We start from the raw sequence: 22,908 nt of genomic DNA on the forward strand, positions 1-22,908 counted from the left end.
CCGTGTTTGTGCTTGGAGACTAGTCGACGAAACGGAACGGGAGGGGGGGTGGTCGGAGAAGGTGGGGTTGGGTGGCTGCAAATGGGGTCCACGAAGCGAACGCCCACTTGGGCCCGCATGTCGGTGAGCGTTTGGAACGAAAGGTCAATTGCTTGCGTGGTGGGGACGGGACGACGGAGGAAGCGGAGGTGACGGCAGATGATTGTGTATGAACGGGCCCGGTGGGAGAAGTGGGTGGTAACCGGTAAGACGAGAGGTGGGAGGGTGACTGCAGGTGGGGCCAAAAAGGTGGGGACGTTGGTGAGGTACGGCACTGAACAGTGGGTCCATGTTGTCAGGAGATACGGGCCTGCTGTCAGCTGGTCAAACGAGGCTGCAGATGGAAGAGAATGGGGACCGTCGATTGTTACCTTTTTTGGAACTTCAAAATTACTATTTAGGCCCGTTTGGATCAATTTGCATAGGCAAGAGTGCTAGACTTTACTCTCTCTATTTTTATTTACATGTCATATTAGTTTTATCTTAAATCAAACTTGACAAATTTTAACCAAATTTGTAGAAAGAAATAATAACATTTACAACAACACGGAGTATATTTTGACAATGGATATGTTGGAAGTATAATTTTTGCTATTTTTCTATAGGCTTGATCAAAATTAGTCAAGTTTGATTTAAGACAAACTTAATACGACATGTAAATAAAAATAGAGGGAGTAACACTAGTACATCTAAACATGAGTGTTAATAGGACATCTATTCTCCTCATACTCTCTCCAACGAGACCAATTCAGTTTTTCAAATACCAAGTTCTTGAACAGTCTTCTTCGGATGTCAAATCCAAATGTTCTAATACGGTTATGTAACTTATACACAAAGTAGTAAGACTCGTCGTCGTTTGGTTTCCCATTAGCTAACAAAAGAGGACCACGTGCGCACAGCATTGACGACTGTCATTTAGAGAACTGGTCAATGTCTATTGTGTCATCTCTAGGGGGAGAGGGCTCATTTGGACCGTTAGCAAGATTAAGCTACCATACTGCTAGGGGCGAGACCAGAAACTCGATTTTCCATTTGTTAAAGGTATCAATATTACTATATTCTTTTCAAAAATTAACTGAATTTGAAAGATTTTAGTGTAAATTGCTGTGCCGTTCTCCCTGGCTATTGCTGGAATGGGCAAACTATCTCCTATGAGCGAAGCCACACTTACACCCGCGCAGTGATGGATACTTGGGGATATCGGCCTTGTTTGATTGCTATCTCCAATTTGTCAGATTTGACCTTGGGTAAGTATGACAAGTTTTTTTATAAAAAAAATAGTGTGGCTGAAAAGTTTGGAGCCACAACTTGCCATGCCTAAAGGAATTTCGTCACATTTTTACTGGCTGTATGACATAGAAGCCAATAGAATCTCACTTAAGTTATTTTCCAACCAAACACTAGTCCACCTGGTGAAAATTAAAATTAGCTGGCAAAGTGTGTCTAGAAACCAAATACTCCTATTATTGTCATGTTTTACAATTCAAAGGATATACTGAAGTTAGACCAATCTCAGTGGGGAGTATTATTGCACAGTTATTAGACTGTGAACTAAGTAACCAAGCCGGAGGAATGTCATGGTGATAACACTCCTCACATCCCATGACACGCCCACTTCTCCCTCTTCTGCCATATCAGTAAATTTAATGCTCATGACATTCCCATTAAAATTGATCTTAATGATCCCTATTGATCCATTAATCTTTTTTTCTATTGTTTAATATGTATTCCCATACTAATGGCTACATAGTTCAAGGCTCAAGCCATTCAAGGCAACTTTAGTATGATTTTGTAACTATTATTTAAATATAATGTTGTTTAAATGCGGGATATGAAACACTTTTCCCTCCCTCTTTAACTTGTTCTCAAATTTCTAGAAGTCCTTATATTTTAAGAAAAAGGAGTAATTATTAGCAAGCGCTTTTAAATATGAATCCAAATATGGAAATTCTATGGCACGTAATTTGTGGATTTGATGGCAGTTCTATTGGTCAAAGCGTGATCTTTTATTATCAAATTGTACCCACTAAAAATAGAGTATTGAACTACTGATCACTTCATCCATAGAAGGCTTTCTAGGCTTGGCAGCGTAGGTTGCATCCATTAGCAACAATGCTAAGAGAAGGGCTAATAATTTAGCTAGCAGCTAGCTTTCATGCTAGTGTTATATCACTTGCAGGCTTGCAGCCCATATAACAACCCACTCGTATAATAATATGTGGGATGATGATGTGGACCATCAAATTCAAGCACATAAACATGTTTTTTTTAACCTTGGCGTGTTTGATTCATATAGTCAAGGATTTTTACCAAACCTTAGGCAGCTGATTGTTCTTTACCATAACTGCGGCTAGTCACACTTTTCTAGCCCCGTGTCCATGTCATAGGTCCATTGCTTTGCCAAGCCTTGCCAAAGGTGGACATGAGCCAAACCTGCCTTGAAATGCATGGGCGAGATTCCTCTGCAGTACCGCATCAAATAAGCCTATAAATGGAAGATATAACTACATCGACGATGGACTGTGATGCTCATATATACACTCAGGATCAACTATCAGAAGGCTGGAAGCCTGGCACCACCATACAAATAAATTAGGTGTTAATGCGCATATGTTCTGCTAGTGGATCTTCGGCTTGCAAACAGCATCTACCGTCTCTTGAAGTTGAAGGAGACATGGAGGACATACCGCATTCTTATCTGATCGACATTATACACTATGTATTCATTGTAAAGCAAGCTACCCTGCAACCAGAAATGATAAGAAAAGTGCTTCAGCAACATTATGGGTTTTGTACTTGGAAAACAATGAAATTGTGGAGGTGCGGCTGGAAAAGCACATACCCTTTTGGAAGGTTCCTGTTTAGGTTTCCCAAGGGGAACAACCACACCATCATTGGTGACCTTAGCCTCTGATAGGTCGGGTGCTGTTTGACCAACTCCTTTCGTGCTGCACCAAGATAATTGAAACCAGATGATTGTTCATACTTTTTTGAGCACATCTACACAATTAATCAGTAGAGGATATAAAAACATGCTGCTATGCAGGATGTCACAAGGGTATTTAGAGCCCTTCATGTGGTTTTAGTTGAAATGGAGTTGTGCACTTAAACAGAGTAACTGAATCCCTTCTAATCTTGTGTCATTATATGTACCTTTTTTTTCGAAAGCACCATTATATTTACAGGAATTGGCCGAGAGGAATACATAAATGAAGGTTTAGGGGAAAATAGTGTTATGTAAAAAGATATTGCATCAGTAACTGACCTTAGTTTTCCCTTGGGCAAGTTATTAGCATGGTAATCTGCATTTAGCAGCTCGTTCATATCACCCAATGCAACCTGGCAAATAAGTTAAATAGGCACTATCAACAAAACTAAACTTAGCAATTAACTTCAATAATAATAATTGAAGAATTCTTGGTGTTCATAACGAATAAATGATGCACGTTATGAGAAAGCAAGTAGTGTAACAAAAAGACAAATAAGGCATTCAGGAGTACATGAACTTTACTCAGAGGTAATTATGACAACAGACCTCACATAGAAGCAGTACTCCAGACCTAGATGATTCTGAAGCATAGCAATAGTTTGCACTCTTTGAAAACATATCGGCAAAGTAAACGCCCTTGCCAAACATGTAGCCAGTTACAGGTGCTTCAGGAGGAGCAATTCGCAAACCTGGGGGAGAGTAATAATAATCAGCATTCACCTATCTAGTTGCCAACTTTTGAAGAGTGTAAGGTAGCACGAGCTGAATTTGACTCTTCCAAAGGAATGAATTACTGTCAGCTCAATGCATTAACACAAAAAAAAGTTGGATATAACCAAGTTTACAATTCTGCATTAAAGCCCCAGACCAAAATGCCATGAAAACAAAGCATTAAAATCCATACATTGATATCTTGCAAATGCATATAACCCAAATGCTGCTTTGACAACTGTAGAATGAGCAAATAGCAGGTAATAACTCATGAATCTAGAAAGCCGAGTGAAGACATTCTATACATACAGATATAAGTGGTAACAAAAATAATTGTAGATAACACGAAAATTACCCAGAGAAAGGATCCCAGCCCAGTTGCTCAATCGGGAACCATGCCACAGAAGCATCCTATTTCCTGTACTAGCAAACTGCATGAATATTTCGATAATTAGTCATTTGACACTACAGTACATTCTTCTGGGTTATGTTTAAATATAGCAGATTTGAAAGATCCTCACCTTCTGAAATCGCTCTGTTTCACCTTGTCTCGACACCTTAAATATTTGCACTACGTCCACAGTATAACCCGAGTGTGTTTTGCCATGGGTATTCATCAAATATGCTTTTATCTAGGAATTGTGTAATTTTGTTTACACAATTAAAAAACAGATGAAAAATTCACTAAAGATAGTGTACAACAAGGATAAAATATTCCACCATTCCAGGTCACTTGTGCTCATAGAAAACTCCAAGATTTATATAAGGATGAAATGTGTAAAGTAATCCCTTTGCTAATGGTTACAAAAGATAATTGCAAACTACTATGTTCATAATGGAGCTAAAGACTGTTGGTGGTTTAATTACCATAGAGTATTCTTCGGAATCAGCTTCAAGAGGTGTGAAGTCACAATGAAGTTGCTTGTATTGAGCATATAGTGGATCATCCTACATTTCAAAGCATATTATGCCAACGTGTGCAAGTGTAAGAACCACAACCCAAATATGCTATTCAAGAACAACAACATAGCCTTTTGTCCCAAGCAAGTTGGGGTAGGCTAGAGATGAAACCCAAAAGAAACAACCCAAATATGTTATTCAAACAATTTAAAATATGCCGCTTACTTATAGCAATTAGCACCAGGTAGAATCTCATACTCTATACATTTCTGTTTTAAGCCACAATACATACATTGGCAGTTTGGCTTCATTAATTCCAGTCTCTTCTTATATTAAAAAACCCGTCTCTTGATTCCTGTTAAATTCGAAGGGATCTGACAGGTGGAAAGCTGGAAGAAAATATGCGGATTTTGGGGTTCTCCGAAGTGTGTAGTACTGTAGTTTTATGATAATTTAACAAAAAAATTATATTTTGCTCTAGCAAATAATCAAATTAAAGGCAAAAAATAATTAGTTAGTTAGAATATTTGTGTGATCTATGACAAAGTAAACAAATTAGCATTTACTAAGAAAGGGATGATGAGGTCTCATGGGTAACATAGTCTTTTCAGATGTCCATCATGGCCAGTCTAACAAGCATGGTATAGAAGTGATTCTATTTTATGGCAATGGGACTTAAGAGTTAAGATATGTCAAATATGTACTGGCACTTAGGTGATTGGGCATCTTTGCAATGGGCAACAGCATATAAAAACTTTGATCCATTATCAAAATGACATTACCTGGTCACTTGAATCATCCTCCAGAAGCTTGATTGCAATCTCAATCTCACCAAGCGCTTCAACCTTCAAAAAGTTAAGATAACAATGTGAGCAGATTCTACATAAATGTGGATCATAGGAGAGAATACTGCATGTAATAATATAGTCATACGCGGGAGAAAAAAGAACTCAGACGGTGGGAGAAGACCATCCCCACGGTATTACAACTAAGAAGGAATATTAGCAAGCCGACCAAAAAAAACCCCAAACACCGGCTTCACCACATAGGGCCACATCGTAACCTGGGCTGACCACAACCTATTGGGCTGATGAACAGCAACTATCCCTAGATAGGTGGGCGCAAACCAGTCACAGGTGCCACCGGCACCCTGCCACTATTTTTTAAATTGCCAGCTAGAGAATTTTTCTTTTCCTTTTTTTTAGTGCCACCAGCTGGCTGTTGTCTCCCTCAACTGGAAAGCTTACCACTAAACTACAAGATTGCTGGCCACATACATGACATGGCTGTGAATTTCCCCCAAAAAGGTATGGATGGAATATGAAAGTTTACTTCATTCAGCCATTCTGGTCGAACTTTGATAAGAATGACAGGTAGGTTTGATCATTACGCATTAGATGAGACTAACAGAAGGCTTAACATATATCAACACTCGAATGGACTTATTGAGTCTCTTGATCTTTCTTCAAAAGACTCACTGTTTCTTAACATAAGAATTGAAAAATTGCCATGCTAGAAAGAGAAAAGGACAATAGTTTATTACCATTTCCAGCTTAGCTTTTAGCTTCTGAGGAGAGTCGATAATAAATTCACCTGGCAAATGTTATTTGTTAGAAGGTCAAGTGCTCCTAAATAAATAAATAAATAAAAACTGACACAGCACTGGACAAGTGGACGTATTATCATGCAAGGTCATTAAGCTAGAAAGTTCAGAACTCACGCATCTTTCTGAAACCAAAGTCATGAGGAATCACCGTGTAGAATTCCCTGCAACCAAAGGCATTACAAGGAAATTTCGATAAATGCGACATAGGTGTAGTTTTGGAAGACATAAGTTACTACTGCAGTCAGTAGAATTTGAGTATTTGACTGTTCTCTACACTGTTCATGGGTGATTTTCAAGCATAGAACATCTATTGTCAATGTTGGTAAAAGAATCAAGTATGATGATGCTTCTAGAGAAACAGTTGATATTTGATAGGTCAAAATTGGCAATTGGCAAACAATCATTACAATCCTAAAGACCTTTGCAACATTGATTTTATCATCAAATTTTGAAATTTTATATGACTTCCATTAAACAATGCCAAGGATGTCAAACATTAATGACTGAAAAGTGCTTCACAGCATTTGAAGCAGTGAAACCTTAATTTTTATTGGATTGAATATTAAATGTATGGTGAAAAGAAATTGAGTACGTTCAAGTTCAGTAGAATGTCCTGGTATCAGATTAGTCCAATACTATATTTGCTGAAGAAACCTGACTTACCCAGTCAATTGCTCAAGCTGTCTCCTATCTGCCCTTGAAATAACATTGGATATCCTTTTCAGAACATCATAACCCTGTGGAAAGCTAGAAAATGTTACCACCAAAACAGAGGGGGAGGGAAAAGGTAACATGAATTGGATAAATTTTAATGTATGTATGCTGAAGTTTACAGCTCACAGAACTTTGGCAGTCCGTGGTGGATTTAAGTCATTTGCCTGTATACTCCCTCCAGTCACAAACAAGTGACATTTCAGACATCAAAACAGTCTCCAAAACACAACTTTGACAAGTACCTTTTGTTACAAAATACTTGTAAAACATTGCAAAAGTATGCTTCTATGAAGCCACATTGCAAGACAGATCTATTTGCCTCATTTCCAAATATCAAAATTCATCACATTTCTGTGACTAAAAACAGTGAAAGGAATATGCAACAAAGGTTTGGAATGGTTGACTTAAGACCACCCCAAAATGTCATTTATTTGTTACAGGACGGAGTACATTCACCTAACTTGTAAGATAGTTCAGACCTTCAGTGCAAGTCATATATTTCAAGTTTTCAACTGTTCTTCAGCTCGCAACAATATGTCCACAATGAATAGATAATTCCCAAATAGAAATTTCAATGTAACTCACCTTAAGTATTGTAGATTTGCTTAGCTTTCCAAGGGGAAGTTTATCAGCATTGTAACCTAATTTTATTAGGTAAAATAAATTAGTAAATGCTAATGCTACATGAAAAAGAAACATGAACATACTTTTGAAGTTTCAAAATAAAGAAATGCAAACTGATGAACAAGATATAAAGTACAATCCCATCATTTGAACTGGTGGCCAATAACTACCTTTACTTCCTACGTTTTTTGAAATTAGGTTTCAAATTTGACTGGTGGGGGAAAGACCACTCCCATATCTTTTGAACTAAGAAGAATCTTTTCCTGGTCTGGTCGAGAAAAGGCCCCAAAGGCTGGCTGCCTGGACACGCCACAGGGTGCCCAGGGCACATGGGCCACACAGTGGTTACGCGTATAACTCGGAACAGCCAACGAGGGGTCTTCTTTTAATCCAGCCCCGTCTAATTCGCTCCCAGGGCGAGTTGAACCCAGCTGGATGCTACTCAGGTGCTCTAACCCTTAGTTATAACTCCCTCATTATAGGATCTAACATGTACTAAACTAACCATACAGAATTCAGGATCAGAGGTGTGTTCCCTAGGACGCTGTCCCTTCAGGGTCAATGGACAACAATATCACAGATCATCGAAAAAAATTGTTTGTAACAATACCCATCATCATATAAATACAGCTAATAACAACAAAACAGCTTACCTATTTCCACCATTTGCTGCTTCATCATGCTAATATTGCATATCAGGGATATGAATTGTGCAATCCGAGTTTCAAGTTTTGTCTCTTTTATCTGATCAGTAATGGAACCTTTCTTCTCAGCCTTATTCTGGGGCAAATAAGAAGAACAAAGGATTAAACCTAAAAGGCCAAGACAGACATTAAAATGCAAATCATTTGCTGAGTAAAACTTACTGTTTCCTTATGAGTTTCTCCATAGTCCATTTCAAGCCAAGTGTACTTCTTTGCATAACATCTGAATTTCTTGCGATCACACCAAAGGTTATTAGTTTTGTTCTGAAACTTCCCCTCAAATTCATATATTGCTTGGTCTCGTGTCGAAAAGGGACCATGCAGTTTATCTTGACCTCGTGCCCCTACTCTCCCCCATCTATTGTAAACCAAGAAGCTTCCACCAGCATCAGATTCTACAATTAAGTGGCACCAGTTAACATTCTATCGGATATCAGCCATCATTCATAGTTAAAAGAATTAACAGCAGAAATAGTAGTACGGAAGAAACTAAGAGCAGAAATGGGAGCTCCGAAATTTCTAGAAAGCATAACATTTTCATGGATCAATAACTCAGTTGCTGCGATTTCGAATAAACTGAAGGTAGGCACTTGCACAAATAGTGATTTGCAGGACAAACCTAAAACTTGGATGATATAGAACTTATTGTTGTTATCTCCAACATTAGTCTGGTTCAAGGTGGCATCATAGATATCATCACCCTGTAGAAAAAAAAAATGGTGACTATAAATACAACAAAATACTTATTGATGGAAAAAAAACAGATGAGTCTCAACTCTCAAGGAGTAAATGATTTGAAGAGTACATACAAATGTGACCCAAGATATTTTAGTCTGCAGGTACGATATTTGCTCTAAGGGCCTGTTTAGTTCGTGAAAATTTTTGGGTTTGGCTACTGTAGCACTTTCGTTTTTATTTGGTAATTAGTGTCCAATTATTGACTAATTAGGCTCAAAAGATTCATCTCATCATTTCCAGCTAAACTATGCAATTAGTTATTTTTTAAAACTACATTTAATGCTTCATGCGTGTGTCCAAAAAATTCGATGTGACGGGGAATCTTGAAAATTTTTGGGAACTAAACAAGGCCTAAATTCAACTAATTTGCACCAGGTAGAAACTGAATGAACCATGGTTAAAACTGAAATTTAAAGACCCAAGGTAAAGGTAAAATGAAACTACATACCAGTTGCAAGACATGATAGTTCGCTTTTATGTGATCAGGGATGTGCTGGTCCAGCACTGCAGCACCCTTCTTGGTGGCTGTAACCATCTTCTCCTTTTTCACCTCCTCAACCTTCTCAACACCACCTGCACCAAACAATTACGGAAGCAAGTTATATGCCTCTCTTTGTTTCCTGCCATCTGTTTGAAAAGGTGCACCAAGAAAAAGAACTAAATTATAAGACCTTTTGGAGCTCTCTTCTCGTCCTGAACATCATCTGTGGCATTAGCAGGGACCAGCAGCAGCCTCTCAATAACATCCTTCTTGCTACCATTTGCCGCAAGTCCCCGTGACTTGGCCACTCCCTGCAGCTCGCGGTAGCTCATGCCCTCTAGCTTTGCCGCCTCCAAAGAGGCATCGCCGTTCCCCTCTTCCACCCCATCACCAGTCCTTTTCCTCTTCTTGTTGGCTTTGCACCCGCCGTTCCCTTCGCCATCCACGACCACACCATCTCCATCTGCTGCCGCAGCAGCCACCGCAGCCTCCTCCTCCTTGCGGATTGCGGCGTCCAGCCTCCGCACCTGATGGAAAAGGCATTGGGGGCACTGAGGTCACAAGGACTATCTCGAACGCATCAATACGCGCGCGCAGTAGCAACCTAGCACAAGCACAGCACGCGTGCGCCTGGTGCGCGCCCCCATTCGCGCCGCTGGAGCCGTGCGCACGGCAGCAATAATGAAAAACGCCAATCGCAGCGGACTGCCGGGGCCCGCGCGTCACGAATTGGCGAGAGGCGGGTGGACTCACGAGCGCCGGCTTGTTGCCGGATTCGTCGAGGCCGCGGCGCTGCAGCTCGGCGCGGAGCTCCTCCACCCGCAGCCTTGTCGACATTTCCCCCTCGGCTCCTGGTGTTCCCGGAAGGTTCTAGAAGGTTGGCCCCCCTGGGGCGGTGGCGGTGGTTGGGTGGGCCGTGGGAAGGGAATGGCGGCGAGCGCAGAGGGGGAGAGGAGTTGGAGTTTCCGGCTCGCTCTCGATGGGTTTTGGGGGCTGGGTCGCCGGGGGTTTTGGTGGCGGGTTCCTTCCGAGGGAAGGGGATGGGAGTCGTGCTGGGGAAGGAGATGGGCGGCGAGACTAGTAGTGGTGGGGAGCGCCGAAAATGTTGGGCAGACGAGCGGGAAAATGAAAAGAATTTTGGGAGTTTTTTTTTTGTTCTTCGGAATCCTGTTATTCCCTGGCTGCATTCAAGAAAGGTTCAATTGGTAATATAAAACGGTACTTCTGGCATCCGGAGTCGGATCATAATTTTTCCATGGGACATCCATCAAAACATTGATAAATAACAGTTGTAACATTAGAAATCAACACTTGCGACATCAAAATGTATATAAATAATATTATTTTTATTTTTTATATTCCAAGATAAAATTATAGGTCATGTTCACGTCGACCTGAGCCCATCTAGGTCTATTTGTGAATATGGATGTACAGTCAATCAAAGTCGAACCTATAGCTAGAGCATATTAATATTGTATGAAATGAGTGATATTCTTTAGCATAATTAATTATATATACTATTTCACCTTTAAGAAAGTTCAGAAAAATATGCACTATACCACTATTTGTCAAATGGCCGTACAAGTCCAAAGTACAATGATCAAACCTTTCACCTACTTATTGTTGACAGCCAAATTTGGCAGGCTCAGAGGCCGACCGGTCTGACCGATTGGGCCGACTGGTCTGACCGATCTGTCCAGTTGTAATCCGAGTAGACTTCATTTATTTTGAAAATTCTTGTATAAACCGACTTGGAAAGGGGTACGACTACCCCGGCCTATAAATATAAAAGCTAAGGCCGATTGAGGTATTCCCAATCGAATCAATACAAAATACATCTACTTTTTGTTCCTCTCAAACCCTAGCCTTTTCCAACCCTAATTTACTGTTCTTCTCGCGTCCCGGCGATGTTCGAAGACGTTCTGAGTGGCCTTGCCGACCTCAGGGCAACCCTAGCTGCGCGAGCTCCGACGGGGTCCCTCCCGAACTTGCGTTCCTAGGTCATCGCGGCGTTCTGCACAGACCGGTCAGACCGGTCTGCCAGGGCATCGCTGGTTCAGATCGTTTTGACGATCTACTACGCCTTCTAGCGCGTTCGAGTGTGTTGGTGCGATTCTGTGTCAACATACTTTTTGGCGACTCCGCTAGGGAAAGATTAATCTGGTTTCAAAACCGATCTAATCTGCTCTTCGAAGAAAATGGGCTCCAAGGCAGAGATTGACAAGGACAGACCGGTCAGACCGGTCTAACGCAGAATGATTGCAGCAGAGGCTAGATCAGTATCGGGCGCGTACGAACGATATGTGTGAAACCATTGAATATTCTGATGATCTAGACAAGCTGGGCCAAGGGTTTACATCGGTCGATCCTTTAGAAAAGGTAGATATTGGTGATGGAACTATTCCTAGGCCGACCTTTGTAAATAAAAATTTATCGGCTGAATATAAAGCCGATTTGATTAATTTGTTGAAAGAATATGTTGATTGTTTTGCTTGGGAGTATCATAAAATGACTGGTTTAAGTCGTGATCTTGTTGAACATCGTTTACCAATTAAAGCCGGTTTTAGACCTTATAAACAACCGGTTAAGCGTTTCAATCCAATTATTTATGACCGAATTAAACATATTCCGATGGAAAAGAATGGAAAGGTGCCAATGCTATAATGGTTCTCTAAATACATATCTTGATAAGTGCCTTGATATTATTTCCTCCTTCGATGGATTTATTATTAAACATATTCCGATGGAAGAGAATGGAAAGGTAAATACTCTGGCTCAGCAAGCATCTGGCTATAATGTTACGAAAAAATATTTCAACATTCGCAAGCCGATGTAAACTAAAGCCGAGTTTCTGGTTCTGGAACAACCGGACCGACCGGTCTGCGAAACCGGTCTGACCGGTCCATAGACCGGTCTCACCGACAGTGCTGTTGTCAGTTCTGATTCGGCCAACAAAGATGATTCAATTGTCTCGGCCGAAACTCAGGATTGGAGGGTCCCTCTTATATCATATTTAAGAGATCCTGGTCATGGTGCGGAGAGAAATATTTGGCGTTTGGCTTTCAAGTATGTTTTAATTGATGATGAGTTTAATCGTCGAACTGCCGAAGATTTACTTCTCAAGTGTTTAGACTCGGATCAGGCCCGAGTTGCTATGGGTGAGGTTCATGTAGGTATTTGTGGTACTCATCAATCGGCTCCCAAAATGAAGTGGTTACTTAGAAGAGCCGGTTTCTATTGGCCCACCATGCTATCCGATTGTTTCAAATACTATAAATGATGTGAGGAATGTCAGCGGTTTGGTGATTTACAATTGGTGCCTGCTGCGTTGATGCATATTATTATTAAAACATGGCCGTTCCGAGGTTGGGGGTTGGATTTCATTGAACAAATTAATCCTCCATCTTCAAAGGGGCATCGCTTCGTGTTAGTTGCTACGGATTATTTTACCAAGTGGACCGAAGCAGTTCCTTTGAAGGATAGGACACATAAGGAGATAATTGAGTTTATTACTGAGCATATTATTCATAGATTTAGTATTTATATCAAAAGATGTGCATGCCTTTGCCGAATTTTACAAGATTAAGTTGCTCAATTCGTCTCCATATTATACTCAGGCCAATGGATAGGCCGAGTCTAGCAATAAGATTTTGATCAAACTTATCAAGAAGAAGATAGAAGAAAATACTAAGAGGTGGCATGAAGTGTTATCCGAGGCTTTATGGGCTCATCATATATAGATATGGTGCTACTAAGGTTACTCCTTTCGAGCTTGTGTATGGTCAAGAGGTCGTTTTACCCGTTGAGGTAAATCTGGACGCTTATAGATTAGCAAAACAAAATGACCTCTCCGCTGTTAATTATCTTGATTTGATGATGGATAATATTGATGAAGTGACCGACAAGCGTTTGAAAGCTTTGAAGGAGATTGAGAAAGACAAGCTTCGGGTGGCCAGAGCTTACAACAAAAAGGTAAAACTTAAATTTTTTCAGGTTGGAGATCTAGTTTGGAAGACAATTTTGCCTCTTGGGATGAAAAGCAACAAGTTTGATAAATGGTCGCCAAGTCGGGAGGGTCCGTACAAGATTATCAAGGCTATCTCCAGTAATTCATACATGATGGAGACGGTGCAACGGGAGCATCTACCAAGAACTATTAATGGGAGATACTTGAAGAAGTTCTATTCTAGCGTATGGCAAAGTGCATGAAGACGAAGACGGCCGGTATTAGATATCGCCCTTAAATTTATTTTTTAGACTTGTATGTTCTGTGTAAGACATGTACATCAGAATAGTTCTTGTTTTTTGGCTTGTGGAACTCACCAAAAAGCAGAGGGACATATGTTGACAGCCAAATTTGGCAGGCTCAGAGGCCGACTGGTCTGACCGGTCTGACCAGTTGTAATCCAAAAGAGTAGGCTTCGTTTTATTTTGGAAATTCTTATACAAACCGACTTGGAGAGGGGTACGACTTCCCCGGCCTATAAATATAAAGGCTAAGGCCGAGTGAGGTATTCCCATTCGAATCAATACAAAATACATCTACTTTTTGTTCTTCTCAAACCCTATCCTTTTCCAACCCTAATTTGCTGTTCTTCTCGCGTCCCAGCGACGTTCGAAGGCGTTCTGAGTGGCCTTGCTGACCTCAGGGCAACCCTAGCTGCGCGAGCTCCGACGGGGTCCCTCCCGAGCTTACGTTCCTAGGTCATCGCGGCGTTTTGCACAGACCGGTCAGACCGGTCGGCGTAACCGGTCAGACCGGTCAGCCAGGGCATCGCTGGTTCAGATCGTTTTGACTATCTACTGTGTGTTCTAGCACGTTCGAATGTGTTGGCGCGATTCTGTGTCAACACTTATTAGCAACTTGAAATCATGAACTTTATCCAGATAAATATAATATATATACCATTTTCATAATTAATATAATTACGAGCTTTGAGTGAGAGGATACGAAACAACAAATATATTAAACATTTTAATACCTTGGGCACTAAAAACTGTTTTTATCGAAAACAACAACGGTCCGATTTGGCACTGTAGGTACTAGGGACCCTCGAGTCTCGCTCGCGATGCTTCCAAACAACATCTAACTTATTTGAATCAGATAAATACCAAAGGTGGTTTACTAGAGGCTTGATCCGCTACCAACTGAAGCGATAAATATTTTACATTCCCGAGCGGCAGTCAAACGGAGGCGTGGTAAATATTTTTCTTCCCAAATCCTAGTAACAATCAATATGACAGGGGTTGACAACGACCTAGAATTGTTAGAACTTGTTTTCTATTACATTTTCATCAAAAACAAAGTCGAATAGGATGCTGCTGGTCAGACTCTACGTGCTGTATTATAATGTTTGCGTGACAGGAAACCAACGGGCGCCAGTTGGCTAAGTATTTTACAGATTTCATTGGCTGAGTTAAGTTCTACATCTCTAGTGGATCCAATAGAAGAAAGATGGGTGTGAGATATGAATGCAGCCATGCAAAATTTCTAAACTCTTCAGAAATTTATGATTGGCAAGGGGGGCCGGAGCCCGTATGGCCCTAACTGGGTATCTCATTGAGGTCGAAAACTGATCATCCTGTCTAGAAAGGGGTGTCTCTGGGTCCGTGCAGGCTCCGGACCCATATTTGAAGGATCGATAAAATATAAAGTATACCTTATGTATAGTAATATAAGATACTTCAATTTCGTTAATTTTCAGCTCAATTCATAGCAAATCAAAGTCTAAATTGCATCCAGAAGTCACACATCGTATTCCCGATTGTTGATCGTCCGACGCCCAGCCTTCCGCGCGGCGGCCGCGGCAGAGCTCGATTCGATCACCGATACTGTTTATCTTCTGTCGTGCACTGACACTCGTGCCTCGTAGAGGCGGATTTTGATGCGGACTCACACCTGGCGATTGCGGAGTCGACTCTCCGACGCCGGTCGCTAGACATGAGTCGCGAGACGTCCACGAGCTACGCCCAGTTCTAGACGGCCACAGCACTCTGCAGGCTAGACCCTGCTGCCGCTAGGGCTCCTATGATCCTATCTTAATATTTCGCATTGGGCTCCCGGTTTGGGCTTGTCTAGATAAGAAGTTCACCGCAACAATTAAAAATAGCTAATCCATGCGAGTATGCGGCATGATCGTAACAATTAAAAATAGCTAATTCATGCGAGTATGCGGCATTAAAAGTCAGTACCTGAGGAAAAGGAGGACAGTGTATGTGCGGCGGTGGCGCCGCCCAAGGCTTGGTCGTGCTAGCCGATGTTACTGGCAGGGGGCGTGAAAGCAACACGCGCGTGACGGGAGCGGCGGCAGTCAGCAGAAGAATTTGCCAGTCTGGGCGGCCCAAGAGATCTTGGCGAGCTCGGATCGATTGGTGAAGTCGCCGCGTCATCAGGTGTGGGCCTGTGGGGCAGCGGCCGGCGCAGCGTAGGAAGCAACTCATGAACAACGAGAAGGATAGGCAGCCGAATGATTTGCTGGTCTACTCGGCTTATGCAAGGACGCAGTCGTGCATGAATGCGAGGGGGCGCTGGGAGATGCAACGCAGCTGCAAGGAAGGTTTTGAACTTTTGAAAGATGAGACCGTAAAAACAACTTAAATAGACTAGGTAAAATACTAGTTAAATTTAGAGTTTGAGAAGAACTCTGAGGAAATAGAAAACTTTCTAAACGGTGGGAAACCACCAGAGTTTTTCTTTTCGAATCGAACTCTCCAAATCAGACTCTCCATATTAATTATACACATTCAAATCAGAGTCTCCCTTTCCTGGTGATTTTTTTCTCGTCGACAGTTCATGGGCACCGCCGCCGACCAGTCTCCACGACGATGCAACGCCTGGCCGCCGGCACCAGGTGACAGTCGTGAGGAAGCCACGCCTGCTAGCCACCGCCTGGCCGCCGCCCCGAGGAAGCCACGCCTGGACGTGAGGGCACGAGGACACTGCCGTTGCGCTGTTTATGCTTGGGCTTTTTATTTAGTTGCAAAATTTAAAATTCTAAAACTATCATATCGAAAGAGAATCATACAACATTGAGTATTAAAAAAGGGAATCTTACGCGAATGGAGTATTAAAACTAAACGAAACAAAAATTGAATTGGATAGTTTGCTTGTAAATTGCGAGACAAATCTAATGAATTTAATTAGGCTATGAATAGACGATAAATTGCTACAATACAAATGTGCTAATGATAGATTAATTAGTCTTAATAAATTCGTCTAGTAGTTTACAGACGAGTTTTGTAATTAGTTTTGTGATCACTCTATATTTAATATTCAAATGTGCAAAAATTCCATTTCAAAAACTTTACAGCTGCAACTAAACAAGGCATTGGATGCTAGACGCTGGCAAGCTGCCGCCGTGACATCTGACAGAAAATGGGAACCTTGTTCAGTCCAATATAACAGTACACTTTAGGGGTTTGCTTGTACATATACAAACTTGTAGATGCTTGCTTGTACATGAATCAAAGGACAATCAGGAACAAAGGGATAACATTGGACCTAAATTCATACCCTATGTTTCGATTTTTCCTAATAAGAAGAGAGATAATAGAGTGAGAGGAAATGCAATGCTCCTGTCTTTTACATGGATAAATAGCCTAGCTAAACATATATGACAAGTTAACAATCTAGTGTAGTTCTACAACCTGCATTTCCAAAAGCAAATTGATCATAAGCCTTTGTCTATCAGAAACAAAATTTAGAACCACGAGTTTTAGAGTATGAGAAGCTTATCCCAGTTCTGAACCAATGATACATGCAAGGCTTCAACTTAACTAATCTTGGGCAGAGTTAGAACTCGTCTACGTATACTCAGCACGTGGTGTGGAATCGAAACTAAACTACTCAATTATGGGGAACCCCAAAACTTTTCATCATGCAATGGTTGCTTAATTCCACCCAAGTTAACTAACCTACAAGCTAAGCCCCCACCATGGCTCTGCCAAGCTGGCTCGCAAGCTAAACGAGCTAGCTCGAGCCACCAAACGAGCTGAGCCGAGTTCGACTTCTAGCTCACTATAATAATGAGCCGAGCCGGGTCGATATTCAGCCTTATCAACAACTTTCCTACAAAACCATTTCCTAGGGAAATATCTATCCCCTACGAGTTTCCGACATCCGTAGGGCATACCTTCCTTTCCTGTCAATTTGATCTCTAGGAGATATCTGTAGGGAAACTGTTTTCCTACCGTTTTCCTCTCTTTCCCTAGAAATTTAACATTTAGGGAAATCAGGGAATTCTAGAAGTGGGATGACCACAGATGCACACACCGTAGATGTACTTATAAACTAATGTGTACAATATCATTGAGTTCATCATATATTAATCACGAGATCATAATGAAATATCAAACAGAGGTCTCTCTCTAAAAAAAAGATCAAACAGAGGCACACGGATCAAACAGGCAAAAGGCAACCCCCAAATGCCCAACACCAGTGTGCATGGCTGTACATTGTCTCCTCTGATGAAGATCAGGAATGAACGTGAAGTACGCTATATGTCTGATTAAGCACCTGTCCAAACTGCCCTCATCTTCCATTACTCCATGCCGTCTTCTTGCCTGTTCTGCTGATCATCAAGTCATCATCACTTCATCTCCTGCGCATTCACCATCAGTAGCAGCAGGCCACAAGCCCCTATGGCCCTGCGACCTGCTTAACACACCTATACATACTGCCATCAGGTCTTTCTTGTGCATACAGAGAGTAGGGTACACAGAAAAGTTAGCATATTGATTCTCCTATGACTTTGGCTTTGATATAGTTCTGTCATCTCGGAGATAGCAATACTCCTAGAACATGGCCAAAGCAGATCATTGCACGTCTAGGGTAAAACTAGACAAGCCCAGCAGAAAATTCAGAGTTTCAGAGGCTGATATGAACGATGATTAAGCATAATGGACAACATATTGAAGTAAAGAGGGCACCGATGAATAAACGGAGAGCAATGGGTCAAAAAGTTTTCCACACCCCCCCCCACCCCCCGTGTCGTCCTCCCTTGGCGACACGGGAGGCGACGCCACGCCCCTCCACACTCCCGCTCCCGTAGGCCGCCGCCGTCGCCGGCGACCGGCCGGGCGGCGGCGGCGGCCGGCAGCTAAGCCGAAGTCGGCTTGGCTCGCCCCCTCTCTCCCTCCTCCCTCCCTTTTTCCCCAATCTCGCGAAAATAGGCCCACCGTCCGTTGCCGGCCGCCGGCCGCGGAGGTCCGGATCCGGCGTCTCCATTGCCGGATCGGGGCTTCCTTGGGCGGGATCTGGCCCCCCTCGGCGGTTTTGGCCCGGGGCGGCCCTCCTCTTGCCGCGGCTCGCCCCTGGTGGTGCGCGCGCCGGCGGTGGCGGTGGTTCTTGTGCCGGCGGTGGTGGCGGCGGCGCGTCGCGTCTCTGCTCGTGCTGGCCTTGCGCCGGCGCCGCGCGGTGGCTGTGTCGGGGCGGCCGCCTTGCCTCCGGCGGCCCTTGCAGCTGTTGCCGGTGGTCCCTCCGCCACCGCCGCCCGCCCGGCCCAGGGCCGACCGTCGCCTCGCACGTGCCTTCCTCTCCGCTGCTCCTGGTGGCCGCGGGCGGGCTCCCCTGTGTTACGGCAGCGTTGTTCGGCCCTCGGCTTTGGAGAGGGTTTGAGGTGGAGGCAAAAGCCTTGGGTCTCCTCGCAGACCAATGACGACGACGCTTGCGGGCGCTGTTCACCTTCTTGAAGGCGTCATTCTTTCCACCTCTCCCCTCTCCTCTGTTGAGTTTTCCGGGCGAAAGCCTTGACCATTTTGGTCTGACGACGACGACGCTTATGGCGTCACTCTCTCCCTGGAGGCGTCGTTTTGGAAGCTCGTTGGTCGTCTGCTGGTGGTGGTCGCTGGCTCTCTTTGGAGGGTTTCTGCATCTGCGCCTGCGCCTGCCTTTGCTTTCATCGTCATCATCGTCTGGGTTGCATTGATCGCTGTCTGGCGGATGCTTTGCCGCCTTATTCTGGTGGATGCTTTGCCACCGTCATCATTTCGAGCGGATGCTTTGCCGCTTTCGTGGGTTGGGTGGATGCTTAGCCACCCTGGTGTGTTACCGATCCTTGTACCCTTGGCGTTGTAATTCCCTTTTGCAGGTTTCAGTTGCGGTCATGTCTAGGTTTGCGGGATTGCCTGTGTCGTCCCCATTTTTCTTGCTATACTTGTTCGTCCCTGTGTTTGGTGGTGGCTCTTTTTCCGCCTTAATAGCCTCTGCCTATTAAGGTTTATACCGGTCGTATTGCTTTCCTCTTAATGAAATACGTGCTCAGGCACGTCCGCGAAAAAAAAAGTTTTCCAAATGCCATACTAGTTGCAGTATTCCATATAGAGGGTTAAGGTAGACTGATATCTACAATAATGTGGTAAAGACAGACAATGCATATTCAATCTCGATACTGGATTTGCATGATCAACTAGCATTAGATGGGGTCTAGCTTAAAAATGACAACAAAACTGCAGAACAAACTTCTATCGCATGGGAATAATATCGGATTTTTAAGGAAACGAGCCTATGGATTCTTCAGATTTATTCAACTGTGAAACAAAGTGGGCATGCTACTCAATTCAGATCTTAATTTTTTGTGTGGAGAAAACTGAACAGTGAGAGTAGAGCACACACAGAGCTCCACTCCACGCAGCACGCACCTGAATATTATCGAAGGCACAATTCTACTGAAATGCTAGCCCAATAAGTGCTCCATGCCAGAAATTTTGGAGAGCATTTAGTCTGATCCAGGCTGAGTTCACAGCATGCCACGAAAACAAAAACGTATACCCCAGAATCCGAACCAATCAAGAACCGCTCGCATATGCGGGACGGCGGCGTACGGCCGCGGCGGCGTACGGCCGCGGCGGCGTCGTCGTCGGCTTGAGGGAGGCGGAGGTTGATCACCTCGACCTCCTCCATGGGGCCCTAGCTAGAGCCTGGCCCTGGCATGGGGGTGGAGAGGCCGTGGTGTTGCCTCCTGGAGGGCGCGGGCGGCGGACCCGAAGGAGGGTGTTGCCAGGCTGCGGGGACGGGGTCGCCGGGGTGGTCGTGTCGGGGGCAGCGGCGCGGCCGCGGAGGTGGTCGTCGATCTCGTCGCGGTCGGAGGCGCAGAGCTCGATGCGGGTGGGCTCGCGGCGCAGCATCCTGCCGTGCGCTCCGGCGATCGATCCACGCCAGGCAAGGGTCCGCCACGTCAGAGGGGGCGGGGCCGCGAGACGAGAGGTCCAATTTGTAGGGAGGTCTGCCGAGCGGAGACGAATGGAAGGCCGAAGGCCTGACCCATGAAGGGCAAGGGCCTATAGGTAATCAGCCTGTTCGGTTGAACATAATTGGCTGGGCTGGGCCGGTTTTGGCTGCTCCAGTCGAACGGCGGCCACACCCAGCCATTCGCCACTGCTCAATCCAGCGCTGACACTTCACTCGCCCGTCTGCTCCCGTCGCAGCTGGTTGGCTGTTTTGGCTGCCCCAGCCCTCCTGCTCCAACCTAGCAAAACACGTCCAGCTCACATTTTGCGCCCGTTTGATATGGCTAGTTTGGCGCTTCCATAATGCTACGATTAGCACGTCCGATACGCAGATAAAATTGGATGCTCCGATCCATATTGCAAGAGACAAATATCGAATTGTAATTATTGTTTCTTTATATTACGTAGTGGATGTGTGCATTAAACATGAGATTAATGTCGGGTTGGAATTTTCTATCCTCGAATCAGATATCAGAGTCATTTGTATACAACAGAGTTGATTTCTAATGTTAAAACTATAACTTATTAATGCTGCGACGGACCATCCTATGAAAAAAAACCTTATCGGACGTATGGGTGCTGGCAGTGTCGTTCACACTTAGTTCTCTGTTGGAGACGGAGCACGCCATTCATTCTTTTCGGAACATAGTACAAAGGCTCACATCACATGCATACACCATCACACGCATGCACACAATCACATATGTGAACATGCAGCAGACGTAAACAGAGGCACCACAGATGCTTCAAATCTTAGGAAAAATATAGGTTTGGAATTCAATAAATTTATAGGATTCCAAAAGAGAGGAAAGTTATAAAACATGCGTTTGGATGCTACTTGGAAGAAAACATGATTTCCAAGATACAAAAGGAAAGAAAACATGAGGTTGGATATCATACTTCTTTTCCTCCGAAATTGACATGGAAGAGTCTATTCCATAGGAATTCATAGGATCCAATCCTTTATTCCAAAGGCTCTCACCGTATTATCCCCCCCCCCCCCCCCCCCAAAAAAAAAAAAAAAGAGTGTTAACGACATCCAATTACAGTATCTGATGGCAAAAGTAAAGAAATATGGCAAACCAAACTTAATGCCTCAACGTGTTGGTTTTTCTCTTGTTGGAACTTACCCACGTAACCCACATATATTTAGACGTTCACATTTATATAATTTGTTCTATAAATAATAGAGATGTATTAGTCGTCAACGAGATGTATGTTGTGACAAAACTGCAGATAAGCACGTGTGTTGGTAGATGATGTATTTCTCAATAGCAAATTGAAGATAATTTGTAGTTTCATGCATGCCCTCGGTTGGGACTCATATATGTAATCTATATATGTAATATGTGTATGCAAATCAAAGTGGTCCACCAAGAGATAACTAGGAATTTATGCATCTGCATGAGTTCTGTATTAGTGGGTAAATACCACTAAGCTACATTAGGGGTTCTCTATCTTCAATAAGCAAATGGTACCAAATTATTCTTACTTTGAGTAAAACTATCACATTTTCTTGCTAGGTCAAGTTACCTTAGAAATACAGTTTTCTTGTTTCCTTTTCACATAACTACATTATCTCCACAACATATTCTCGCAAAGCCACACTTATGATTGAATACCACAGAATGTAACATGTCATACTCGTGGAGTGTATGCCATGGGAGACCAGGGTTTTCATATATTCTTGCAAAAATTTGTTACGAAGAGTGTAGTTCTATGGAATAGAAGAAAGAACAATTTTATGGTATATAAACCCAAAGGAAATACGCCTTTCGAAATGGAAGCGTCAGCAGCTTTGTGATAATGTGTCAAAAGAAGTCTAGTTCCCATACAAAATAAGCATGTTTTTTTTTCAAAATGGAAAGAAGCTTTGCAAATGTACCAAAATAAGTGTAGTTTTGACCCCAAAAGTCATGTTTTTTAAAAATGGAAACAAGTGCAACAAAAGAAGTGTAGCTTTGCGAAATTTTCTAGGCAGTAAACCGGATGATAAACCAGTCTAACACTGTTCTGAGGCCTACCCTTGAACTTGTTTATCCTCGTCCAACAAAGACACCCTGACGTCCTTTGGGGGATGGAGCTAAGCAGTAAATGGACAAGGAAGCAAAACTGGCATTCTAAAAGGTTACTATATTCGCATCCAAATAAACTAATTAGCACGATGCAGCAAGCA

The 22,908-nt window shown here is 43.1% G+C and overlaps 1 protein-coding gene across 1 annotated transcript; it reads right to left on the reverse strand.

Moving 5' to 3' along the window:
* Positions 1-2,473: 2,473 nt before the first annotated feature.
* LOC120675938 (poly [ADP-ribose] polymerase 2-like) lies at positions 2,474-10,578 on the reverse strand. Its single transcript, XM_039957141.1, has 18 exons — positions 10,260-10,578; positions 9,697-10,033; positions 9,474-9,598; positions 8,907-8,988; positions 8,450-8,682; positions 8,237-8,363; positions 7,545-7,600; positions 6,909-6,982; positions 6,360-6,406; positions 6,183-6,232; positions 5,422-5,484; positions 4,607-4,687; positions 4,261-4,371; positions 4,095-4,170; positions 3,575-3,717; positions 3,305-3,378; positions 2,882-2,987; positions 2,474-2,782 (listed from the first exon to the last, which is right to left on the reverse strand). Exons 1-18 carry the CDS (start codon positions 10,341-10,343, stop codon positions 2,687-2,689), a joined length of 1,965 nt encoding a protein of 654 aa, XP_039813075.1. The 5' UTR covers positions 10,344-10,578; the 3' UTR covers positions 2,474-2,686.
* Positions 10,579-22,908: the final 12,330 nt, after the last annotated feature.

This window comes from Panicum virgatum, chromosome 5N (assembly GCF_016808335.1).
Source record: "Panicum virgatum strain AP13 chromosome 5N, P.virgatum_v5, whole genome shotgun sequence".
NCBI classification, from domain to species: domain Eukaryota; kingdom Viridiplantae; phylum Streptophyta; class Magnoliopsida; order Poales; family Poaceae; genus Panicum; species Panicum virgatum.

What these genes read in the sequence shown, in the direction of transcription:
- LOC120675938 (XM_039957141.1), bottom strand. Translation starts at nt 10,343, where the DNA reads ATGTCGACAAGGCTGCGGGTGGAGGAGCTCCGCGCCGAGCTGCAGCGC. An exon ending in ACTATCATGTCTTGCAACTG is followed by an intron (nt 8,989 to 9,473) that starts GTATGTAGTTTC and finishes TTTTTTCTACAG; the next exon opens with GGTGATGATATCTATGATGC. An exon ending in GAGAAACTCATAAGGAAACA is followed by an intron (nt 8,364 to 8,449) that starts GTAAGTTTTACT and finishes TATTTGCCCCAG; the next exon opens with AATAAGGCTGAGAAGAAAGG.